Source organism: Neodiprion lecontei, chromosome 4 (genome assembly GCF_021901455.1).
Source record: "Neodiprion lecontei isolate iyNeoLeco1 chromosome 4, iyNeoLeco1.1, whole genome shotgun sequence".
Classification (NCBI taxonomy): Eukaryota; Metazoa; Arthropoda; class Insecta; order Hymenoptera; family Diprionidae; genus Neodiprion; species Neodiprion lecontei.
The window spans coordinates 18,963,938-18,984,121 of NC_060263.1; the positions used below are offsets into that span (position 1 = coordinate 18,963,938).

At 37.2% G+C, this 20,184-nt stretch overlaps 1 protein-coding gene across 3 annotated transcripts in view; it reads left to right on the top strand.

The window, feature by feature from the left end:
- LOC124294122 overlaps window positions 1-20,184 on the top strand; it is a 172,802-nt gene that overhangs the window by 143,239 nt on the left and 9,379 nt on the right. For 2 of the 3 annotated variants that reach the window (XM_046738063.1, XM_046738062.1), the window contains one exon: window positions 6,156-6,193. In XM_046738063.1, coding sequence (XP_046594019.1) covers window positions 6,156-6,193 — 38 coding nt within the window. Of the gene's footprint in view, window positions 1-6,155; window positions 6,194-17,427; window positions 17,472-20,184 lie in introns of those variants that run through there. The other variant, XR_006903985.1, reaches the window with a different exon arrangement.

The window sequence follows — 20,184 nt, forward strand, 5'->3', positions numbered from 1 at the left end:
AAGTGGTTTACGTGCAAGTGCATCCTTCGTAATTCGGAAATGGAATATATTTGGTAAAATTCATACCGGAGAAATAGAATTTTCTTGTTATCTATGCAATTATCAATATCGAGCGTGTAATCGAATTTTGATACAAAGCGGCCATGCGATAATGTAAATCGCTTTTGTTGTGCTGAAATCAAACCATGTGATCAAAAAACTCCGTATTACAGCTGATTCATAAAGATTTTTATTAAATTTAGCAATCAGAATTTGTCCGATGCAGTACGTATAAAAAGAACGGCGAAACTTATATTCTAGTCTTTTACTTTGAGAATGGATCTTCAACATGTCATTGTACAGGGAATTTTACAAGGGTAACACTGTACGTTTACAACTATCAAATTTCACGCGGTTAATATCGTTATACGATGAATTGTACAAAGCTTCATTCGTCAAACATAGGATTCAGCGAAACGCTCATCTGCAAAACGATACAACGGTTCCGTTAAATTTTATACGAGCATGTAGAGAGACCGCTTCGTTATTTACATTGCAGAATATTTAAACGACGCGGTATAAAAATTGTTGAAAAGGAGTAAAACGCAATTATAGACAATTTTTCGAAGTATTGTAATGAAAATTCAACAATCTCGTTTACACATCATCTCAATGTACGATAGTTACAGTATTTTCGCTTTCCCATTAGTCCGTGTACTAAAAAAAAAAATCTCTACCCAATAAATATAAATTTGATTGATAATAAGACTTTTCAAAATGCATAATCATGCATCTAACGTGGGCTCGCACTTCGGTTTCAGGCTGTTTTATCCAACTGTCAGGTTATCAGCGAGGGCGACGCCGTCACGTGACATGTGTAGGTGTTTTTATGCCTCGGAGTGGGGATTCAACATGGCGACTGAGCACACATCGCCTCGGCAAAGTAACCAATGCGCGAACGCTCTAAGGCTGCCCTACACTCGGCTGCAGCCTATGCCAGTCCGCCTGTTAACCACTCGAAGCTTTCATCTCGAGAAGGCTCCTCGGTTCTTGTTCGTTTTTTTGCTGTATTTAATTTTTTCTTCCACCTTCCATTCATTTTTACTTTGGAATTTTTTTTTTTCAAGTCTTTTGTCACACCGTCACCCACGGGCAACGTACTCGAATTCTCCTGACGGACCAAATTTAAGCTCGATTCATTCTTGATTCACCAATTGTGTAGATATTATATTTGTACCATATTTACAATGTCTATACCTCGTCGCTGCGGTAATCAATGGACAATAATTTGCATACACGAATGACAGTGATTCGATACTTTGAAATTGTCGTTACATGCATACGTACACGTATAACCTTTTACATGTACATCGAGAAAAATATAGTGGACCTAATCAGAGACCAAATGAATTGAAAATCTACCTGTTGTTACTGTCGTGTGATATAAATAGTTTTTACTTCGCTGACGATGAGTAAAGATTTTATCTATTTTTAACAAACGTATGTTTGGATATGGCGAAATCAATGTTTCTTCATTATTATAAAATTTTAGTTGAGCCAAATAATGATCGATACAAATTTGCTAATAGTTAACAAATTGCATTTGGCTGAAATTAAAATTGATAATAATGACACGACACTTATTTCGCCATAGTCATGTAATACATGTTTGTTTACAGTAAATAAACTTTCTTCTCAAACATTGTATCAATAGGCTTATCTTTCGTTTTCACAAATTTGGATGTTTCGTCGACAAAATTATCAATTAGGTATCCTATTTATCAGATACGAGAAGTTTTTTCTTCGAATCTACAGTGAGAAATGAAATGTTTATAACGCAGTCACTACATTTTTAGTTCGTTCGTGTATTAGTTACATTCCTAAATTTAATTTACTTTGGTCCAACGGTCGAATTTATTCCTCATGTCTGAACAATTCTGACCCTTCTGTTCATCCACAATCATATATATATATACGTACGAAAAAAAAAACAATGTAATATTCGGTCATGAAATTTTCGATATTTTCCGCGTAATCATAAACAATTCCTACAATGAAAATCAGATATCACAACTAATTTGGACAGCCAAGATTTATTGCACGCTCAATTTATGTGTGCAGAGTTATTTTTATGTTACATTATATAAGTGTACGTGTCTGCCAGGGTGAAATCTCAGCAAACGAAAAGAATCCGTTACAAAACCTTCGTATCTTTACGTACATAGGTATAACGTTAATACATGAAAAGGTTCGTTTCTAACGAAAAAAAAAGGACTCGTGAAAAAGTATCGAGCGTCAGTTGCGGGATATTCGTTATCCGGATTTGAAATTCCGTTAAAATCGGTTGAGATCATATAATTTAACATTACGGTTCGTGATTTTTTTTCTCTTCATCCTCTTTTGATTTCTTCATTCATTTTTTCCTCACATCTCTTTTCTTTGGATTGTTGGAGGTAACTTCTCTCCTCTCACCAGCTCGAGTTACAAGATTCTTCCAGTAAAAAGTATAACGCATGTACGTTCTAATACAAAATATACAGTATTGCATATACGTCGAACAGGTTGAAAGTGTTGGAGTTTAATGTGTGAGAAAAGACGTTCTCTTACGGAATCGATACACAGCAAACAATAGCGACGATAACTACGCGAAAAACCGCTATTGTGCTTAAAGTAGGCGAACCATTGTAGTCGCGAAATTCTTCACAATGGCTGAAACAGGATAACGGATCAAGCACGCAGTTTACAGATTACAGTACCTTCGCATCGTATACCTATATACGTATATATATATATATATATATTTCTTTTAACCGTTTAAATTTTCACGTTGTAGAATTTTTCCACCGAAACCCGTCCAGTGTCTTATTTCTGTGTGACGATTTTCACTACTCGATCGTTTCCTGTGGTGAGGAATTGAGGTCCTTGTGCCAGAATATGTGTATCCGTGTATGCATGTGATCTGTTTAACCCATTGTGTCTCCATTATTCAATACGCGCAAAATCAATTTGAAAGCATTGTGCCCGTTGGAATCGGATCATATAACGATACATTATATATATAAGGTACATGTAAGGAACGGATGAAAAAAATATCAAAGATATCTTGCACAACCGACACCGCGGATCGTTTCTAACGGTCCAGCTGTGCAGCTTATTACTGGATATATTCAAGGAATCTTACGTGGGTACCTGTAGAATAGTGTCTGATATTCTATAAGTTTGAGGCAACTCTTTTACCGCCATTTACGCGGAGCATTGATACAATTATTGAAACATCTACATGATGTATATACCGGGATAATCTCTTGAAACTTGAAAATCAACCGCGCATGCGCGAGTTTTATCGGCTGTTCGTGCAGGCTGGCCATCCCGAGTTTTCAGCTGACAAACTGTTTCTGCCGGCGATGTAGTTGATACGAATTTTCGAGGTTAGGATCTCAAATAATTGAGGCAGTGACTCGGAAAGGTTTGGAAAGCATTCGTTATTGGGTCGGAAAGTCGATTCTTCAAAGAACGGTCGGAATTTAACGCTTACGCTCTTTCAAAATTCAAACGTACACATTTTGCGTACGTTGGCTCGCCTGCTTCGCAGACAAGAATATCGTTGCGGGACGATTTCGCCGACCAATGAGATTAAATTATTTGGCGCATGCGCGGTTGAGTTTTATGTTTCAAGAGATTGTCCCGGTATATATTCAGACTTTGACAATATACAGGTATTATGTTCAGGAATGACTGTAGCGAAATTTGAGCAATGATGGGACGTACAGTCATATGAAAATGTTTGAAAAGATTCAATTTCGATGCTAATCTGCCATCGTTACATTAAAACAAAAAAAAGTTATTGCGTGGAGAAATTTTTTTAGAACATTGTATTTCAAATTTAGACATCTTATTATTATTATTATTGTTATTATTATCATTATTATTATTATGTTTTTTATATTATAGATTATTACCGTCAGTAGAATCACGTTCTGCCGTTTCTTCACCGAAAAATCCATATTGCTTGTTTAATAATTCCGACGAAGCATCAATGCTCATTTTCTTACGAGTAAACGAGTTCTCGACAAATCATAGTATATACGAGTAAGATTTTGAATAAAAATAGGGTACGACATTTATTTTCCGAATCGTAACTTTATGATTTGTAAATTAAAATGATTGTAATTCAAGTCCGAAGTAACCTTTGAATAAAATTTGTTATTTTTCAAATTTACAATTAAAATTTGAAAAAAATTATATCGATTACTTGCGCACGATGAACAAATAATAGTACAGGTACAATAATATGCGATTTCGTATTGAATCATCCGAGTCAAAATTCTTAGTTTCAAATTTCTGTCAAAATCACGGCTGATATTTTGTTTTTTTTTAAATTATAAAATGATGTTGTCAACTATCGATTCGTCAATTGGTCAAGCTTCAGTTTAGGTTTTGAAACCTTTGTCTCGAAGAGTTTTCGCTTGGGTACGCATGTTTGACCTGACTATAGCCTCCCATACATCCTTAAATTCATGCGTCTACAATTGAACACGGATATGCGAAATCGAGTCCTCCGTACCTATATCCCTAACACGCATAAAGTGGACAATGAAAGTAGATTTAATATTACGACGGTGCTTTATGGAGTTATTATAATTGAACAGCAGGCAATTGATACGTGCATGGTATATGTATTACAGCGTTGCAGGAACCTCGCGACAAAGCTCTCACATATGCATCTATATCATGTACATATATACCAGTATATACCTACCCTCGTTTGAATCAATTATATCCGCATGTCAGTGTACGGTTACATGTGCATATACGTTAGACCGCATATACGCAATCACACAAGGCACGGTGGGAAACATGGCGGAGCAAACGGATAGGAAAGATCTGGTTTCTTTTATTTCCAATTTTTTATCCTCTTTTGTGTCGAGGCTTTGTCAAGGCATAAAGAGGGCTGATTAAGCCCGCCATTTTGTGTAACCTAATCTCCCTGAATATACAAGTCTCGACTTATAACTCGCGGGCTTCTTTCGCCTCGGCCAAATGCATGGCGACCATTTGTATAATACACCGTGCACGATGTCGGTTATGTAAACGGGGGTAAGTGGCTGTAATACATCCGCCTACACGTGTGTTACATCCTCTCTGCATTGCGTTGGGCTGATTACAAGGCTCTACAAAAAAAATTTTCTACTTCGTCCTAAAGTTTATTTTTATGATTTTCTGGTTAATTATGAACTAAGACGAAATGAAAATACCTTTTTTTGGTATAAAGATTGCTTTGGTAATAGTTGTAGTAAAAATACTCATTCACACAGAACTTTTTGTTGGAAAACAAAATGTAAAATTCGAGCCGATTGTTGAAGCGGAAAAAGTGTTAATGCCGCCTCTGCACATTAAGTTGGGGTTGATAAAACAATTTGTGAAAAAGCTCGATCTAACGTCAGAAGCTTTTGAATACTTGAGAAAATTTTTTCCGAAGTTATCAGAAGCGGAGGTTAAAGCTGGGGTTTTTGTTGGTTCGCAAATCAGACAGATTTTCGCCGATGAAAAATTTCCAACGTTGCTGAATCGTTCGCAAAAAGCGAGCTGGAACAGTTTCAAAGCAGTCGTTTCTGGGTTGTTGGGAAAGAACAAAGCTGAAAACTACAAACAGCTACTTGAGGATATGCTGAAAAATTTTAAAGCCATGGGCTGCAGGATGTCATTAAAAGTACATATGCTGCATGCTCGTTTAGATAAATTTAAAAACAACATGGGAGCGTATTCGGAACAGCAAGGAGAACGTTTTCATCGGGACATTTTGAGCTTCGAACAACGTTATCAAGGCCAATACAATGAAAACATGATGGGAGACTACATTTGGGGTTTATTGAGAGAAAGTACTTGCGAACATAAAAGAAAAAGTAAAAGCGTGCACTTTTAAATTATTTTCTACTTTTTTGTAACTTATTTTGATAGTAAAACTTGATAAAAATAATAAGTATGTTTATTTAAATGGTTTCATCTTTAATTGATAATTAAAATCACAAATTTTGAAAAATATCGTTCAATCGGTCTCCTAAATAAAAAATAAAACTTTTTCATGCAACATATTTTTTTTCGTCTAATTACGAACTAATGAATCGAAATTTAATACTTTAAAGTCTAAGTAAAATTTTGTTTGACCCGTGTTACAGGTTCGACGTTTGGTTCGCTGCCATTCTTGTTTTGGGAGGTAAGATTGAATTGAACGGAAATAAAATGGAGGTCTTTGGTATCTTGTTGTTATTGTTGTGATTTTTGTGTAGCCTCGCATCGCAAATTATCAAAGGATAATATGATTTCATCAGCTTATGGAATAACTCGTATATTAATATAATATATAAACCGCATAAAGTCAGTCGCAACACTCGAGGATTAACACTGAAATTAAAGAAACATTTCTTTTTCAGAATCAAATCAATTATACTTCATCTCAATACGTACTTGCTTGCCGATCTCAAGATAGTTGTTTATACTTGGACAGTTGGATAACATCATTTCTTGCCTTTTTTTTTTTTAATTTGCCTCATTTTCCGATAGATGAATATTACGAATTTTTAGGTATACCTAATTAAATACCCGCAGATTTGTTAATTTTATCAAAGATCGCGATTAAATGTGGTGAAATTAATATCTGAGCAGTAATCTGTGTCAAAAAGTAAAACCACACTTATTTGCATAAACAAAGCATATCTTTCGCCGCATTCAATCGCCACGATTGATGAATTCAGCCAATTTTTTCGGGTATATATTCAGGGGTGTTAGTTTTGATGAATCTTTAAAAAAAAAAAGGGAAAAATACAACAAAAGAAATTAATTATTGTTTATAATTGCCTCATTGATAATTGATGCAGTCGACGTGACCGTAATGTGGAATAAAATATCTTTATTGTTTTTCCTTTCGGTTCTTGATTAACGTATTTCCATTCAACTGTACAGCCCTCGAGTTATATTACGCGTTCAAAAAACTGCTGCTGCATTTATCGAAGCCTGTAAATCCGGTTCATCCTTGCTGTTTATCCGATTATCAATGTGAGCTGTGAAACAGCCTATAATAGAATGAAAGAAAACGAATCGCATATCCTATCAGTATAAACAATAAAATGACTTTATCAACGCTCGTGTAGGTAATTATCGAATGTAATGTCTTGACATAATGTAATAAGCAATGTGGATTTATAGGCGTGAAATTGGTATTCTCATAATACTCATGAGGGCATGTAATAATATCTCAAATTCGCCAAATGCATTCGAAACTCAATCAGGAACTCGTAATCATGTATAATCAACTTAGGTATACATTGAGATAAATTACATTTGATATGGTTACTAGAAAATTGTAGTAAAATGGGTATCATTACAATATCTGTCTAAAAATATCATCAGAATCACAAGAAAATGTAGTACAAGTAGATGATTAGTATGGTGATCATAGTTAAATGTTCAAAATTAAATACGTTTAGTTAGCGAATTTTTTCCGTCAAATAAAGCCTGATAACTTCAATTTATTGTTCCGCAAGTATCAAACTGTCTATATAGTTATAAGAAAATATTGTACGAGTAACCACAATCGATACAAAACTGATTTTCCTTTTTGACTCGAGACTAAATTTTTCGTTTATTGTAAAAAATTAATATAGCGCAAGACAATTTCAACCTGGGTGCCACTCTTGACCTCTCGAATTTGGCCCGTGATTTTTTAGATGATTATTCTCATTTTGAAAACACTATGTTTTTTGTCTAAATTTTTTTTCCGGTAAAGTTGGAATTTTCTACAATTATTCAAAACCATGTTATACATCGACACAATTTAAAAAAGCCACAAAATTTTGAAAAATCGTGTGTCAGATATGAAAATTTTTAATCCTAGAGCCGAAATGGGTAGATTTTTCTTTGCGACTGTTTTCAAACTTTTTCCGAAAAAAAAAGTTAATACGATTAGAAGCGGTTTCATACGTCACATCGGAATTTCGAAAATTTTTCAGATCTTTCAGAACCATTTTACCATTTGCCATTTTTTTTTTTTTATTATTAGTAAAATAAAGAATAATAAAATTGTCTTGCGCAAAATCTGAAAAAATTTGGGTATTGTTTTTGAATTATTTAAAGTTTATTTGGGGAGCGGTCCGTACAACATTCCTCACCACCCTAAATAAGGAACACCCTAATATATATATAATATAATGATACGATGCTTATTATAACCGGTGTTGATCGAATTATATTACATTGAAACGTATTAATTATTATGACACATTCGCGCATCGCGGGGCTTCGACTGTAATGTCTAGTTATATTATTTATCTGCAAAGTAGCAGCGGCCGTATTATATACTTGCAGCTAATATACAGTACACTTCATACAGCGGTTTTTGTTCTATAATGCAATGACGTATTATTTGATTTATTTATCAGTCCGCATGAACTACTTAGTCGGAGGCTCGTAATTAACTCCCGCGAGACTTGATATGCGCATTACACGCACGGTTTCACCTCTACAGCTCGATGTATAATTATACAGGTAATTTATTATACTCTTCTTCTCTTACAATCGCTGCACAGATGGTCACTGTGAAATCCGTGTACTGATGTTCATATACGTATTTCAAAATCATTGTATTTTATTATACATGAATGGATTCAATTATGGTTATCGAACGCGAGGATGTAAGACGATTAATTGCTGTATAGTTTTACACATCAAGCACGATAAAGAAAAACTACTACGAAAATTCAGTTAAAGATTGTTTATGTATTTTATTAATTTTTTCCCGTTTGTGGTTTTTAATTATACTTAGTCATTTCGACTGTTGTATTTAGTTAACAATAAACTAATCACATTTAACTAATCTTATATTTATTTACTGCAGATTAACAAAGAATACACATATTACAGTTAAAACGAACGAAGTTCTACAGTAGCAGATCGATAATATCACAACTGACCAAACAAATTATAGTACAATAAAGAAAACGTATCTATAATAATTAAATTGACTATTTGGTAACTAAAAAGTTTTGCAAGTTTTCGTTACAACTATCTAACATAGTTGGACTAACTGCGTGGTACAAATGGTCAAATTATCTTCACGAACAATCAAATATGAACTATGTGGAATTACATAGTTGAAATTGTAATTTCGTACAAATATTTTGTATATTATACTTTGACTATGTACAAGTTTCCAGTACGATATTAGAGTATTAAATCTATATTATAAGCAGCACATTTGTGGCGATCGACTTTAAGATTTCAGAAATATTCTCCGAACACTAATTACTAATTCTTACGCAATACAAAATCGATTAATATTCCCATCACATGAGAACCGCTGTTAATACTTTGATGCAACGGTCCTCAGGAATAACCTATCGTGCATACATACACCTTAAATAACCGGGTGCCACGGCCTATCATTTTCTGGGAATAAGAGGTGATTAAATTGATTCGCAATTGGTATAGGAGGACCGGCTCTCTCCTCTCGTCTCTCCGAGCCCTTCGGCCGGAGGTGTGTCGTAATAGTTGCGTGTTAGGTGAGTCAGAGTGAACGCACAACCTGCATAATATAGTAAAATTTAAGCCGCACCGTAAGTGGATGGATCGTGATATACGCCCTATGAGCAAATAGATTATACGCATGTGTATAATAAAACCCATAAATAAATAGCTGGGGATCAAAAAGGGCCAAGATCACCGCGATCATCCCGTCTGCTTGTACCTATAGACCTACCATACCGAGAGGAAATGGTGAGACTGAGTAGATTGAAAATTCGACTGCGCATGCGCGAGCTTCTGCGTCTTTTTACACAGGCTGACCACCTCAAGCCTCGCAGCTGTCAAATTCTACCAGTGGAAGTATCGGTAATGCAAATTGGGTTAATCTGGGTTAAACAGATCTCGAATAGTTGACGTAGTGATTTGGGAAAGCTCGGTAAATTTTTATAATTGTTAAAGTGGTTCTTTGGCTCTGTACTTTTTTTTTTTGATGAATTTCATTATCTGTGCAGTAAACACAGTTTGAAGACCATTTGACTGCTCAGAATAACGCAGTATCTTAAAACCTTGGAGTAACCGTAAAACAACCTCAATTATGGCCCTAAAAAATTACAAGTCTTTTTGAGATTTTCATCGAGTCATTGTTTTGCAGTATTATTTAGGATCGCCGTGATCTGTGAGATATTTGGCTCTTTTTCCGTGGAAGTCCGAACCATAAATGCATGAAAATTATTCGTCCACAATTACATAATTCCAATTCGTCATTTGTCGCTAGATACGGAAGAGTTGGACCACTCATGCCCCGTTTCGGTGTGTAAGTTGGCTACCCTGTCTTGCAGACGCCGGACGATCTCGCCGACCAATCGAGCTCGATTGTTCTGCGCATGCGCAGTCCATCGGTCAGTCCACCAAATTCCAACGTTCCTCTCGGTATATTCGCCCGAACCATCAGCTCCTCCGCGTCATCGGACCCCCATCGGCCTTCGGGCGTGACGCCCTGCTTCTTCTTCTTCGTCGTTGTTCTCCGGCAGTATCCAAAGATGACGTGCGGTGATGCAGCCGCGGCGGCAGAGGAAGTCTGGGGATCGCTGATTACCCATACTTGGGGCCCATTATGGCTTATTACCGGGGCCTGATCCACTTTATTACAGGGCCGAGAGCGTACGGGTTCTTACGAAAATAATTTACCTCAAACACGACGTGTGTACATACCGCATGATGCCTGTGTGTATTACGTGTTATACCATCCGACGTGCGGGGGCAATTTCTCCGCATATCCCGCGCTCAATTTCCCTGATCGTATTTTCGTTGGATTATACACACGTATTCAACGATCGGGGTTTTCAACTCCGGCCTGGTATCCAACATCAAACTCATTTTGTTGGCCAACTATTCATCTCGGCACCGAATAAACTACTAAATGCATCGGTCGGGCCCTCATAGAAAAACACCAATGCATGGAACATGAGGATATAGTTGAAAAGTCACGGAAACTATTGACTTTTCTTACTAGTTTCCTAGTTATAAGCAATTATGAGCACGATTATACACTTTTGGCATCATAAATTCATAATGGTAGAAAATTGCTCAATTATTTTAACTATAATAGTGTGCAATATTGAGAATGCGTAGTTATCTCAACTACTAAAGTACAATCATAAAAATTCCTAGAATAATAGGACATTATATTATTTCTATATATATTAATATTATCTTGACAAGCAAAAATTACTATATGATCGGTGAAACATTTTTATAAATGTTGTGCATTTTGTTACTCACTATTGTACTTTTCACGACTGTACCGCGATTGTCCCTAAAATGCTATATTTTATTGTACTTTTGTGTATGGGGAAAAGCAAATATTACAATAAAATTTCTTTCAGTGAACAAATGTCTAATAAAAACAGAATGCGATCCAACTAGAAAGTTTAGTGAAACTGATTTGGTGAAATGTGTCTAACATAGTTGAATCAACTATATCGATAGTATAAACTACGTCCGGGCGTATGTAAAGCATTTAACATCTTCTGTCATCGACTCAACTGTGTAAAATGCTTGAATCAAGTATGGGAATAGTAAAATCTATCACATAAATAATCAAATGTTTCTGCTACATTTGAATAGTGGAATTTCCAACATCGCTTCTCTCAATAATATTACATAGTTGAAATTGCGCAACTATCACAGTGTACAGTACAATATGAAAAATGTTGGCTTCGCTATTAATCAAAACAACTATTAATCAAACAAAATAGTAATCTTACAAACCACCACAATTATCAAATATCGTGCATTTCAAAACGTTGTTTTACGAATCGAGTGCAGCTTTCATCTTTAAATCATTCAGTTATTCAGTCATAAGGCGAACTTTTGCGTTGCTGATATAATAATTGACGAGGGCATTCAAAAAGTAGGTACATCCCCGTATTTTTTACACTTCATTTTCATTCGGCTAATAGGAATTCATCCGCATTCGTCTACGTAACTCGATCCCCTCGTCAATCTGCAGCACTAAGCACACCGCTAATAACAATATTTAATACGACTTGAAATTTTTTAGGGTAAAATAACAGCCTGTAATTACCGACACGACGATGATCTCTGATCGCGACGGTTTCGTGCACATACAAATCCAAGGTACCTAAAGTTTTCATGGTACGTCGCGCACAAAGGCTGGACGGCTAATTACGTCTAATCGTAATTTGTCCCGTCAATTTTTTTTCCAAATTTCTCCGCTCGTCTTATTTCGCATGCATCGCCGTGTAAACAGCAGTTATAACCTGTATGCAGGTTGTACGATATCACGAATTCGGGGTAGCTGCTCGTGTGTCGAATCCATGGTGCCCAATTATCCACTTCACGTTCAGCCTGTGTCAGTACACGCATTATACTCTGGACTTGCGCACATCCTTATACCTGCAATTATTGTTATGAATACACACAGCTGTAGGATGCACGCACGCCCGGAGTGCATAAAGGTGTATAATGCAAGTCAGAGCTGCATGCACGAAGGATCCTGATGATAGGTAAGCGAGTGTAATGGAGTGTTAACTACCGTTCACCTCGCCAACCGGACCAACACCCCTTACGACGAGCTTACACATATCTCGCTGTGTGTCTTCACCTATCGGCTCTTCGATTTTGGTTCGTTACACGTGTTGCCGGACGCCAATCTTTGTCACTCCAGGCTTGCAATTGAGACCTGCATCAGCAGCAGCAGATACTAGTAGAGAAATAAATACATCTTGCGAAACGAAATGAAAATTTACAAACCTGTAAATCTTTATCTGGTCAATATGTACACTGAGAAAAATTTTTAGTTCCGGTTACCGCTCAGTCCTTGACTATATTCATTTTTTACCACAATCGAAAAATACAGTTCTAGGTAAAAAATGAAAATTAGTTTTATAGCTGATACCGGAAAGTCTAGTATCCGTTACTAATCTTTCTCATTACGATCACTGTTGCTATATTTTCTTGTAACTGTTGCAAAAATTTAATGCTTGTGCAACAATAAATTGACGTCAAAGCCTTGTTTAACTAAAATAGTAGAGTAAACCGAACAAACTGATTTTGCGTTGTGATTACCAAAAAAGGATCGACGATATCGCAAAATGGTTAGGCGTACCTCGTTTTTCGTAATTCCAACCTGCTGTAAAAAATGAAATTTTTCTCAGTGTATCATTACTATCCTTCGATCACTGATTCAATTGTGCATTATTACATAATAAATTCTTGACCAATGACAATTTCTCCAACTTTCAAACAAATACACAGATTCATTTGGTATTGTAATACGATTAGTAGGAATCGCGCATAGTTGAAAAGACACTCATGGAAAGAGGTTAAACAGCTATTTCCTTTTTGTATTAGTTCGATTTTTTTTCCGTTTCTTGAAATATACATGCGCAGATCGAACAACACTGTAATTAGCAAAGCAGCGTTTCGCATTATACACAAACGAACAAAAACACCTGTTGACTTGCTATCTGATGCAGCTCGTGTGTCTTATACGACTACGTGTAATGCGCATTTCCTTCACGTGATCGAGTACCTATACTAGTTTTCCCGTTATGAGATTCGTTGATTTATACTCTGCATGGGCATATAATCAGGGAAATTACGACTTTTGATGTGCAATAAATAATCAAGTTGTGCAAGTCTGTCCATCAAGACAATCGTATATAATATAAACTGGATAACGTCAATGAAACCTTTGTGAAAAATTACAGAAACTAGTTAAGAGGATATGAAAATTCCGGGGTTTTACGGGGGATGCAAATCGTTGAGAGCTCTTTCACGTATATAACGGTAAATGTATTCAATGTATACCTGTAGCCATAACGAGACCAGGGTGTACAAGCTGCGGTTGTATTATATACCCGATGCCACGGTTGTTCAGACATTGAGGCGAAAATTGAGCTCGGATGGTCATAAATATACATTATGTACATACGTGCATGAGGAGTTTCATTCGGGCGAAGAAAGGAAGAGAGGAGGATAAGAAGGGGGGAAAAACTGTGGGGAGAAAGGGAGAAAATAATAATTAAAAAAGGAAGAAGATGAAGAGGAATAAGAAAATGATACCGCGACCCTGCGCCGGGTTGGAATTACTTAAGTAATAACCCGATAATGGTGGGTTCCGTTCAAACGGATTTTTACCCTCTTTTTATTTAACCAGTATCATTTTCTTCCGTTTCTTTCCCACTATTCTTCTTCTTCCAGTATGCAGCTCTCTTCGAACTACCGCGTCGTGAAAACTGTGAAAATTTGCCGTTTCAGCTTAAGCGCTTGAAAAAATTGAGAAACTACTTTTTTTCGGTCACGGATTAGACGTTTCAATAGTTACCCGGTCGCAAATAAAAGAAAATCAAAGTTGGGCGAAATTTTTTCACTTCAATTACAATGGTCAACAAAAATTAACTTTATGTGTAACATGAAAACCTTTAACCGATTATGTTAGGAACAAGGTTTAATATAATAGAATTGGTACTAGAATATCTTAGATACGAACAGATTTAATGCAATATGATATTTTTAGTTTTTTCAAAAATACAGTTTCTATGAAAAAAAACAAAATTAGGTTATATGTAGTGTTAGAGTACTCTGGGTCAACAAAATTATGAAACAAGGAACGTGTTTAGTAATTTTGAAATACCTATCTACCGTCATTATAAAACTATACCTATTTCTATTCAATCAGGTCTAGTTTTTGTGTTATAGTTACTGTCGGTAAAATTGTATGTTTATCGTTTCGATTTAATTTTTTTAGTTCAGGGTGTTTTGTTATTCATCGTGCATAATTAACTAGTATTTATAATAAATAAGTCAAAACGATAAACATTTAATTTTACTGGTAGTAGCTGTAACACAAAAACTAGACCTCATCGAATCGAAATAAATATGGTTTTGTAATGAGGGTAGACAGGTATTTAAAAATCAGTAAACACCTTCCTTGTTACAAAATTTTGTCGACCAGTGTTATCTGCATTCACTTTAATGCTTATACACTTTCAGCTCTGGTTCCTAAGTTGTTAACACTTACTGTCACAAGTGTAATGCGTGCAAGCCTTATACACAGACCTATAGTCGTATTTATTCGGTTTAACAGGCTTCTTTCCGGTCTCTTATGTATAACATATTATACCCGCGGGTCCTGCAGCTACAAGTCCAATAAATCACAACCTAATTTCGTACCGATATCAATCGATCGATCGATCGCCGTTGCGTGTGTATATATATATATATACGCTCTGCCTCTCGTTTGGCGATTTCGGAGTCCAGCTCGTAAAACCACTCGCACAAACCAAACACAGCACGCTAGTTGGCAGCCTGTAATCAAATAATATAACCTTCTGTCGGCCAGTGGGCTGCATGTGTAAGATTTGCGCTTCTGTGCATATACGCAGGGCAATTCGATTTCGTGAGAAATATTGCTGTGTCAAGTTTCGAGACACAAATGAAATCCTTGATCTCGGAAAGAAGCACTGGTAAAATAATTTACAGTTTTAATCAGAGAAAAATCGTAAGAACTATGATAATAAATAAACGGTGATACGAAATTTTTTGCTTTTCTTGCAGCGTGTACGAGTAATTTATGGTACAAAGAGAAACAGATGAAAAACCGAAAATACCACACACGTCTGAAAATTGAGATATGCGTAAGCTTTTGACCCCGTGCAACGAAATGCACGGTACGATGAAAAATCTGAAAAAAATAAAAAAATAAAAAGTAAAAAAAAAAAAAATGAAACGCGAAGACGAGGCGTCCTTTCGTCTCGTTATCGAGATATAGCTGGCGAGAGATGTTGGAGGAACTTGCTTGGATGCCCCGCGGAGCGGTGAAGAGCCGGAGAGAAGCCACAAAGTAGCGTTTAACCGAGTGCTAAGTTATCTCCAAAGAAAATCTCCTGGCCCTTGCGCAGTCGGGGCGAAGGGCGGCGAGTAGAGGGAGAGGAGAGGCTCTCCCGCGGGTTATATCCACACGTATAGATGTAGGTAGGTACGAGAGGCCTGGAAGAACCCCCCGGGACCGACAGCCAGCCCGGCGTGATGTATTCGACTCCTCCCATTGGCCACTGATTACGGGTTACTCGCGCATTAGAACGACTTCCAAACAAACCGCGGCTATCTACCAACAGTTTAACCCCGAAGGGCGGTCGAACCTATTTCACTGATGCCCAAGAAGCTCGAGGGCGAGAGAGACCGGATGAAATTTCATTAAAAATCACCATCGTCGGAGGCTGCGGGGCCCCAAATTCGATTGGAGAACGGGCTTGGGAGAGAAATGTTCATTGTCGAAATTTGGACTCGAATGGAAAAAAAAATAGAAATTTTAGAAAACTTGTACTTTAAAACATTGTTAAGGTAGGGATGGAATTGGGTAATAGTTAAAATGTAGCGTCGAACAGATGATTACAAATTATTACAATTATACTATAGAATAACGAAATCTATTCAAATGCAACGGGTGTGTTGGTCTGTATTTTTTTTCTCCGTTCAGAGAATTAATATTGTAATGGTTTTCAACCGAGACCTAATCTTTCCAATAGTCGGGGGAATTTAACTTCAGATTACTACTATTTATTATGTGACACTTATGAAAACTGGTCGAACGCAATAGTTTATGATCGGTGTTCGATGTATAGTTATTTCACTCCATTTTGCGAAGTGATTTAGAAGTTACTAATCGAGACTTGGTTTCTCCGACAACAGCTTAGCGAAAAGCTTATTCCAAATTACTCTACCATCTATTACAAGATCATAAAAACAACTCAATGCAATAGTTACTAATCGTTTTTAAAATTTCGTTGGTCTATTTAGAGGTACTATCATATATCATATTATATCATACATCGTATACATCATATACATAGTGTTAAAGTTCGAAACCAAATTTTGGATGTCCGGATGTTCGGAATTTCAGAAAGTGACGTCACCAAAATAGGCGAAAATCAGCTAGCCGAATTCCTCAGTCCGGAAACAACCGCGCAGTAGAGCGGACGTATGAAAATCGCGCTCCGCAGATTTCGAGTACCAGGCTTTCTACCTCCTGGATCATGCGCTCCGGGTCCGCTTCCTGGTGCAACTCGACTTCCAGAACAAGCGCCCCCGTAGTTTCTACGCTCCAGGTCCGCTACCTGGTGAAATTCGACTTCCAGGACAAACGCTGCGTAGTTTCTGCCCTCCAGGTACGCTACCTGGTGAAATTTGACTTCCAGGACAAGCACCCCGTAGTTTCTACGCTCCAGGTCCTCTACCTGGAGAAATTTAACTTCCAGGAAAAGCGCTCCGTAGTTCTGGCTGTCCAGGTCCTTGACCTGATGACTTGACCTTCTGGACTAATTTTCAGGTTTCCAAGTTCGATTATTAAAAACGTCCTGTTTTGTATTATCAAACCAATATGCATGCTTCAGATAACATTTTGAATCGGAAAATAAAACCGAACGACTAGGATCAACAAATTGCAATTGGTGAGTAGTTGGGATTGTATACATGGGAATACATGACAATAAAATCCTTCAATTAGAGCTAAAGTTGCTGTGTTTCGTGTTTCAAATCTGTTAGCACTTAGCTGATTATTTTGTGTCATTTTTAACGAAATTTACTGTCATAAAATCACAATACGTTATACTTACATGCATGTGTAAACGGGATTTGTAGGATTATATAGAAAAAATCTTACGGGCAGATTCGGTTTGCGTCACATGCACAAAGACGGTGTTCATTCTATATACCGTGAAACAAATATCAGAATTCTTTGGGGAGTCATCGTGCCCCAGTCTCCCCTAGAACTATGTCGTATGGTAAAACACTGACAACGAGTCAGCGAGCGCAAGAGTACAAAAACCAATTACACTAGGCATCCGACCCCGAGCGAGCTTTAGCGAGAGAGGGTCTTAAAGCTAGTGTATTATTGAAACTCATATCGACACATTGAAACTATTTGCGTTAGCTAAAAAATTCGGTTAAAACCCAGGACATTTAAAAAGCTACTGTGTAGATATTTACACTACTAACTTTCGTAGCACAAGGATTTTAACTGATCTCCAACCGACGTACACCTGAAATTATACTTTATGTATAAATATTTCAACTATACGATCATCTTCAGTTGCACAGTTTAAACATTGAGCTCACGCTCAAATTAGTTTCAACGTCTCACAGCGACAACGTATATTCGCCCTTCCTAGTTGATATTAGTTTGAGTTGGACACAACCATGTTCAATTATTATTATCATTGTTATTGAAATATGATCAAACTTATTTAAACTTCAGGTAAGAATAGATCGGGCGAAATGGTCTAGCTATGCAAATTCGTACACGATCTTGTCACGTCGAAGCTGACATATCGATGGCTAGAACTTGCACAGTTGGGATGAGGATTGTAGGCTGCAGGTCGGTAATTGATAACGAATGTCGCGTAGCTGGTAGGCAGGCAGGCGTGCACCTTGACGTCGGTATCAACTGTGTAATCAATGACATCTTCCTCGCTACTCGATGCTGCCTCTTTGATTGCAAGTCACTCTTTCCGATCGCCTACCTGACCACCTTTATCTCCGTCCTTCTTCCGCACACTTAGCGTGTTCCTGTGTATATCTGTAACACATCGAACTTGACAGATGGCATGTAAAGTGTTTGAGTAGTGATGTTTAAACTGCACACAATCGTGTACAGCTGGCCGCAGTATTTCTGAAAAGGCGTAATTTTTCCAACGAGTCGGTTACGTTGGCAATGACGAATCAGCTCGCAGCGCCACTGACGGTCGCCCGCGAAACAGGCTCAATATTTCTAAACCTAACATAACCCATGATTGTCGAATTTAGTATATTTGAATTAGCTTCGACGGTTATGGGTTACGTTACGTTTACAAATATTGATCCTGTTTCGTAACCGTCGAAGTTTGTATTTTTCGGTTAGACCCGACGGTCATGATTTACGTTACGTTTGCAAAGTTTGAGTTAGTTTCGCGGCAGGCCGGCGGTGGCGCTGCGGGCTGAATCCGAATTGCCAACGTACGTAATTTGAACGAAACATCAATCAGAATCACTACGGCCGAGTTGTACATCTTGAGCTTTTTGTAAAAATTATAATACCGATTAAAATATTTCATGTAGATAGATTGGAAAGGTATGTATATATCATAATGTCAGAATTCGAGTAACAAATAAAATATTACGATTTTTTTTTTCCTGGTTTTGAGTTGCATCACGAGTGTTCGGATATCTGAAACAGCATCGCAAGCCGCGTGGTGATGTGACGTGTCAAAAATACGGATTCAAAGATCTCCGTGATTATAGGGGTGCGTTTTAAAAACGACAGGCTCCGAGTGTATGATGTATCGGGCATATTAAAACCGCGTTATGTGTCTAAACGACGCGGCCGCTTAGCTCTATTATAAACATTAGCCGTATAACGTATTACGAGGACTATTATAACACGTGAAACGAACGAGATGAAGTAGAAAAAAAAGTTTAAAAAATTTGAAAAAAGTAGAAGAAGACGAATAAGAGTTGTATGTATACTTTTCTTCCTTTTTCGTCAAGTAAAAAAAAAAAAAAATAAATAATAAAAAATAAGAGACAATCCGGCCGACGCTAAACGTTCGCCGCACGTCAGGATGCTTTGCAATCTATATACATATATACACGTTCAACGATGGAAAATTATGGGTAATCTGAAGAGTTTGAAATTTCAAGTTTTGTTACCGTTTTTCGAAAATAGCTCAAGAACCCAAGAATAACGCAGCGCGGCTCTCGGGCCGCTTCGTCGACCGTGCGGCGTTTAAACGACGTATAATCAACTTGTCAAAATAGTTTCTGAAGTTGAAGCGGTCGTTAAGTGTAATATATTAGTAGAATAGAGCTGCCTGCCTGGCTGACTGCCTGCCTGCCCGCATCTCTCGAACCCGTGCCTCATCGAAACGCACACCTTTAACTTCTTTATACCTGATCCGATCTTCCAATCCGTTTAGGAGAAGACAAAGAATTAAATGCATTACACGCACGCGTCGTATGAGGCATTCCATGCCAACTCGATTGCCGTTTAATCGTATTTAACGTACCTTTTCACACGAGTCCCTTTCAGTTTTTCCCACAGTTTCGTCTGCTGTGTCCTTATATTTATTCTATACGTGCCTTGAGCGCGACGATTCAGAAATTACTCAATGCCTGTGTGAAACACTG